A 7,152-nucleotide genomic window follows, 5' to 3' on the forward strand; every position below is an offset into this window, starting at 1 on the left:
GTGCCAATTTACGATTTTTGTGACTTTTTTATTTTTTTTTTGGTTTAACTAGAAGATATATGTTTTATGAACACGTACAAACTATTTTTTTTAAATTCAGATCACCGTACGAAAAGTGAGAACGCCCGCAAATTGATGGCGTTTTCCGAGAGGGTCTTGGCAGATTTATTTTTACGGCAGCCATTTAAAAAAAAAAAAAAAAAAAAAAAATTTTTTTTGTGTATTTTAATATATAATAAATAACCCTAAAAAAGTTCAAAAAGATTCAATCATTCCTTCCCAGTTTAAAAAGTCCTCAAAAAATGGTAAAAATTAAGGCGATTACATGTATCGCCCCCCTTAACCAAGCATAATTCTGATAATTCTCACTAATATCATTACTCGAATTTTTAATTACGGTGCGTGAAGTTCCAGCAGCTTGCATTAAGGCACGATGCCATGCACAACTAATTTTCTTAGCTATAAACCTTGCGGAGCCCGAAACCTTTCCAACGAATTGTGCGTTCTGGAGTTACATCGTCAGGAAGGAAAACCTGACTTTTATATATATATATATATATATATATATGTAGATAATCTATTTGAAATTATTTTAAACAATTGTTGATTATTTTCATTACTCGAAATTTTAATTACGGTGCGTGAAGTTCCAGCAATTTGCATTAGGGCACTATGCCATGCACTACTAGTTTTCTTAGCTATAAACCTTGCGGAGCCCGAGACCTTTCCAACGAATGCAAAATTGTCGAAACCGGTTCGTGCGTTCTGGAGTTATTTCATCAGGAAGGAAAACCCGACTTATATATATATATATATATATATATATATATATAATAATTCATTTTATGTTAATTTATTATTTTATACGTTACCATTAAATACATGGAGTGCCCTCTGTCTCAATTTGAACTCAAACAGCAAGTTTCTGACTTTTGGTGTCAGCAAGTTTTCTAAAAAGCTTTTTTGGGATATTTCCAAAAGTTCACAAATATCTTCTCGACTGTAAATTTCTTTGTTAATATTTGGTCACATAAAGTTATCATTTGGGGTAAATCTATTTTCAAGGCATCTTGGAGTTGTTTTGGGTCTGGATTTCTTTCCAGGAAAGGTTCTGATGTTTGCAATAATCTGTTGGAAATTAATTAATCAAATCAATTGCATTGAGAAAAAAAAAGAATAATGTTTCGGAATTGATGCAATTACCTTACTGGCCAATTGACACTCAATGACCCTGATGTTATAGTTTTGGTTAGCCGCCTTGTTCGCCTCGTGCAGACTGTGGGCGATCACGAAGGTGGCCTCATTTGGCAACTCGACTGCCTGTGCAGTCAGGGGGTTGAACTCGATGTAGGAGGCACAACCTGGGGAAAAAGAGAAATGGAACTCTAGTAATGACCAAACCGATGAAATTATAATGTGTACTGATCAGATATACAGATTCTAAGGAACTATGGAAAGTTTTGTGCTGCTGGAGATGATATAAAGGATTCTGAGGAAAGAAACTCTACTTGTAACTGGGCGACGATCACGAAGGCGGCCTCATTTGGCAACGCGACTGCCTTTGCAGTCAGGTGGTTGAACCCGATATAGGAGGCGCAACCTGGGAAAAAAAGAGAAATGGAACTCTACTAATGACCAAACTGATAAAATTCCAATGTGTACTGATCAGATATACAGATTCTAAGGAACTACGGAAAGTTTCGTGCTGCTGGAGATTATATAAAGGATTCTGAGGAAAGAAACTCTACTATTTAGTGGGCGATTACGAACGTAGCCTCATTTCCTCATTTGGCAGTCAAGGGGTTGAGTTGATGTAGGAGGCACATCCTGGAGAGAAAAAGAGAAAGGGAATTCTACTGATGAACAAACTAATAAAGCACTTAGTGATATGAGATAAGGAATTTCCAAGGAAATTCACCGAGAATTTCCAAATGCGTTGCTGAATAAGATAGAAAGGACTTTACTGAATCTTGACTTGTAGTCGCAACTGGTAAAACGCTGCTCTGTAGAAGAAGAAGATAACTTCTCTAATGATATGTGGTGACCGAATGAAGAAAGAACATATAATTAAAAGGATCAGAGACGTGGATTCCGAGAAAAGGAACTCTACTAACAACCAAACTTATAGAATACCACTCTGCACTGATTAGAGACAAAAACTTTAAGGAACTGGAATGAAAACTTATATAAAGATATATTGTTTCAAATACATGGGCATTGTAAGGAACTGCATGAGGAGTTAAATATATGTTCCTGGTGAATGTAAAAAAGACTTTGTGAAAAAAAGACTAATATTCTAAGTTTTGATGTGTGTTCCTGAAGAAGTTAAAATATACCTATGTGGACCACATGAAGAAGTACTTGTGAATGGAATAAAAAAAGAACTCTGGATCAGACAAATATTGGGACAAGCCTGCCATGGGAGGTAAAAAAAGCTGACAGAAGAATGCAGGTGATATTATACTACTGGTGATACTATTAAAGAAAAACAGGAAAATGAAAGCGTAAGACAGAGAAGGAAAGAGCAGTTAACAGAACTTGGACACTTTTCTGACACCATGGGCCTGGATAAAATTCTCTACATTCTTAATTACCTTTTTGTCCTAAAAAGGCAATTGCTTGATCCATTCCTCCACTTAACGTCCCGACATACCTTTCGGATATTGCTGATAGTGTTGCCAATTTTTGGCGATTTAAATCTAGCTGAAAAAATAATAAAAATTAACAAAACACATATGTATATATAGGAAAGTGGGAAAACTTATCGTATGATAAAATTAGAAGATCAGCTCCTGTCCCATCTCTACTCAGCACCATTTTTGTCATTCAAATTGATTTAGATTGATTTTTGACAACAAATTTGATTGCAAATTGTTTAATTATATATTATATATCTTGTAATAATGTCAATGAAGTACTTAGGAAAATTATTCAGAAGGTATACTTTAAAATAGCATTTTCATTTATTATTTACCTTCAAAAAATATGCAACAGACAGCAAACTTGCACTAACAAGTGCACTTGAGCTGGACAACCCTGCTGCAGGTGGTACGGTACCAGAAAAAGCCAATTTGATTCCTTGGAACTCTGCACCATGGTTTTGAAGGACACCATTGTCACCATTGGAACCACCATTGGAGCCACCATTGGATTCACCATGGCCATTGGTTGTAGATTTTGTAGACTTGAGGCTTGAGAATTCGTCCAGGGCTCCTTTGATGCCTGATAGGACGTAGTCGTACCATAGTGGACGCTCGTTGGAAATTCTGAGAAAGAAGTTGATGGTGTAAATTTTTGATGGTAGGGAAGAAGAATGTAGAGGATTTTGTCAGCTTTAATTTGTTTTTAGCTATGGAAATAACTTTATAAACTACAGATTTGAATATAAAAAAGTATATCAGTTTTGGTTACTATTTATGCTGTAAAAAGTTGATGGTTTTGTTAGATTTTTGGATATAATTTGTGGTTGTAGGTGACCAAATTGTGAGAGAATAATGTAGAGAATTTTGTCAGCTTTCAGCCATGAAAAAAAGTTTTTCAGTTATAGAATAAAATATCAAAAATCGTCCCTATATTGGTGACTTATATATATGTACCAGTTTTTACTAATTGCTCTTTAGGAAGTTGATGGTTTTATTAGATTTTTGGTTATAATTGGTGGTCGTAGGTGATTGTGTTGGGGAAGAAGAATGTAGAAGATTGTGTCAGCTTTATTTTAGTAAAAAAAAACTATTTTGTGAAACATGAAAAGTAGTTTAATGTAAAAGAGTTCACTAAGCACTAACTCAGTCCATCTTTATTTATCTGTGCATCAACTCATGCACAGAGCATCAATCATGCTTGTTAAACTGCTGTTTTTGAGTATACTGAGTTGTTGTAGAGTCTTTTGTTGTTAGACAAATTATTTAATTTATTTAATTTTCATCCATACTAATCAAGTGGTTTAAAAGTTAAAAGAGATACAACAAATAAAAACAAATCTATAATTTATATATACAAATAGTGTAGGACCTGATAAGAAATGTTAGTTCTTTTATTATTTTGGATGATTATACTTACTTTATATCATCAGCTCGGCAATTATAGCTCTGATATTTTTCATCAACATTACTCAGATAAATGTTGTTGTCGTTGGTAGTTTTGCAAGCAACAATAATGTCTTGAGATAAGGCCATTGGTAAAACTGCATATCCGCAATAGTCTATGTGCTCTCCTATTAAATTTACACTGGAATAAAAAATAAAAATATCATGATTAAATCTATAAATATAATAAAAACTAGTGGTGTATGGCATCTTGCTTTAAGGCAAATTCCTGGAACTTCCCGTAGTAAAAAAAGAATCAAAAATGTAAATTTTTACATATCTTTACGTTTCAAAGGTATCTGAATATTTTGGCATACCTTATTTAGAAAAAATGGATGTATGTGTGTGTGTGCACAAATGCTTTTTGAATCAATCAAATCGGTTAATCCGTGCGCCCGAAAACGTGGACGAAAAATTGTATCCATACATACTCACACACACATACATCCATAGATAAATAAGCATAACATCCATTTTTCTAAGGTATGCCAAAATGTTCAGAAACTTCTGAAATCGATTTTTGGACGATTACAATAACTTATCCTACATAAAGTTAATGAAAATAAATCCCCCTTAAGATGGTTTTCTAGAAACCAAACCAAAAACGTATCTTATGCTAAAAAGTGTAATAACCGGGATAAGGACAAAACATCACTTTCCAGAGTTTTGTTATATTAATAAATATATCATAATATTATTAATAGGTATATATATATATATATATATATGTGTGTGTGTGTGTATTTATTTATATTTACTAACCGTCCAGGTACTCTAACAAAATAATCAGCCTTCTCGCGAAATTTGTTTTCAAAATGTTGAATCAAATTCAAAATTCGCGCGTCCGTTACTTCTTTAACGAACTTCACGTTGACGGTTGCCAAACTGTCACCTGTCATTTTTTTAAGATGTCTGAAAGATAAATAAATAATATGAAATTAATTAAATAAACAATACAAAATTATAATTGAAATGAAATAAATATATGTGTATAAACAATATTAGAGTTAATAATAATAAATAGAAATAAATTAATATAGATTTAATATTTTGGAAAATTTCTAAATTTGTCAAATAAGGTTAGGTTAATGAGTTGTTTGAGTTTTAATCCAATTTTATTATTATTCAGGACAGTTCTACGTCTAAATTATTAGGCTAAATTAAAGTACAGAATCTAATTGAGTCTAATATAAAATATTAATGGGAGACACATTATTATTATTATTAGTTTCATTCATGTTCATACTTCTTCGAAAAGTGAACGTTATAATTGAAAAATGCTATATTTATACTTATGACAATTTTAAATGTTTCAATTTCAAAATATTGATTGTTTATATATATTCAATAGATAAGTCCTGGATTTTTAGAATATATTGATTGTTTCCTTTCCGAACAGTAAATCCAATAATAAAAAACAATTTGTTTTTTGAAGATGTTTAATAACGACGTTTCGGAACTAGATATGTTCCATCATCAGGTTTATTCTGTCAAAGACAATGTTTTTTAAAACTATTGATTAACATCAATTAGTGATGCTCATTACAGATTATTTAGAAAAATTACAAAGGAATGGATTATGTACCAGAGTAAAGAGTAATAAAATTAACTAAAAAAGGTTTTATATAAAATTGAGAAGCAAAAATTATTTACCTAAAAAATTATATATCCATATCACTAATATTTTTTGTTAATAACATTCGATTTTTTTTGAGGATATTTGTAAATATTTCGACTTCACAAGACTTTAACACACTGATGTGAAGTTAGGTCGGCCAGATGTAAGGGATATGTAGGGAATTTAGGCAAAAATAATTTTTTATGGCTCTTGTATTGGTAATTTACAAAAAAAGGGAATGTGTTCCTTCAGTAAATGTTGAGAAATATTATGTATATATATATATATGCACATACATATGCACACCTACATACACATACATACATATGCATATATCTATATATTCATGTACATATAATTATATACACGAACATATACGCAAGTACATGTATATAGTGTATATACAAAAACATACATATAAGCACATATATGGATGTGCATATATTATTACATATATACACACAAAATTAAAGGATTAATCGTTTTTAATTAGGTTTAAAAAATTTAGATACGAATCATGAATGATATTATGTATATAAAAAATTATAAGTATAAATTATAGTATATATATAGTATAAATTAGTCGTAGTAGTATATATAGTATACTATAGTAATATATAGTCTAAATTATAGTATATATAAAAAATTCATATTAATTCAACATTACCTTTTTTTAGTAAAACCACCTTTAACGTTTACAAAAACACCACAGACTGAAATTAATACCAAGTCATTATTGATTTGAGATAAAAGCAATCTTCAAAAAAAAATCTTAGATAATCTTAGGTTATTTAATCTGTACACGTCAATAAACTTAATACCTCATATAATTAATTGCAGAATTTTATCTGCACATGATCACAGATAAAAAAAATCATAAACAAACGTTATGAACCGATATATTTATATATAATTCTATTACCAAAGCCGATTTATTTCATGTGTCTTTTACTATACACGTCTACTAAAAATGTCATTTTAGACATTTATTTCGATTCATATGTATTTGTAAATTCGAAGGAAATGTTGATAACGGTTTGTTTATCGACATTTTTGACAAAAACGAGTTCTGTAGATTAAAATTTTGTTTAAATATAAATCATTTTGTTGATTGTGTGCGTGACAATTTGTCGAGCTGTCAATTAAAGTTGACAGCTCGGCAAATGGTTTTGCTTTTCGCCGCTAGATGGCGAAAGGCAAAATTCGGCGGTTAGGATTTGAATATAGGGTATATTGTTTGCTTTTTTATTGGATTTTAAGAGCATACCGAGTTAGTAAATGTTGAAGATTGTTTAATTTAGTATAAATTTGCCAAATACGTCATTCATATTAATCGAATGGTTATAAAGTTATTAGTGATTTGGTCCATGAATGTATGGACATGATCGGTTTGTCATTGTAATTAGCATTTAGAGAATGCCCTTTATTAGAGCCTGATGCCGGCACGCA

At 31.1% G+C, this 7,152-nt stretch overlaps 1 protein-coding gene across 1 annotated transcript in view; it reads right to left on the reverse strand.

Annotated features, from left to right (window-relative positions):
- LOC113363059 (N-acetylgalactosamine kinase-like) overlaps nt 1–6,455 on the reverse strand; it is a 27,150-nt gene extending 20,695 nt beyond the window's left edge. Inside the window, 6 exon segments of the mRNA XM_026605547.1 lie at nt 1,204–1,361; nt 2,595–2,703; nt 2,975–3,266; nt 4,060–4,227; nt 4,848–4,997; nt 6,371–6,455. Coding sequence (XP_026461332.1) covers nt 1,204–1,361; nt 2,595–2,703; nt 2,975–3,266; nt 4,060–4,227; nt 4,848–4,984 — 864 coding nt within the window. The 5' untranslated portion in view covers nt 4,985–4,997; nt 6,371–6,455.
- Nucleotides 6,456–7,152: the final 697 nt, after the last annotated feature.

The sequence above is a fragment of the Ctenocephalides felis genome, unplaced genomic scaffold (genome assembly GCF_003426905.1).
Source record: "Ctenocephalides felis isolate EL2017-DRISC unplaced genomic scaffold, ASM342690v1 CF-g0.4_SCAFFOLD_00845, whole genome shotgun sequence".
In the NCBI taxonomy this organism is placed as follows: Eukaryota; Metazoa; Arthropoda; class Insecta; order Siphonaptera; family Pulicidae; genus Ctenocephalides; species Ctenocephalides felis.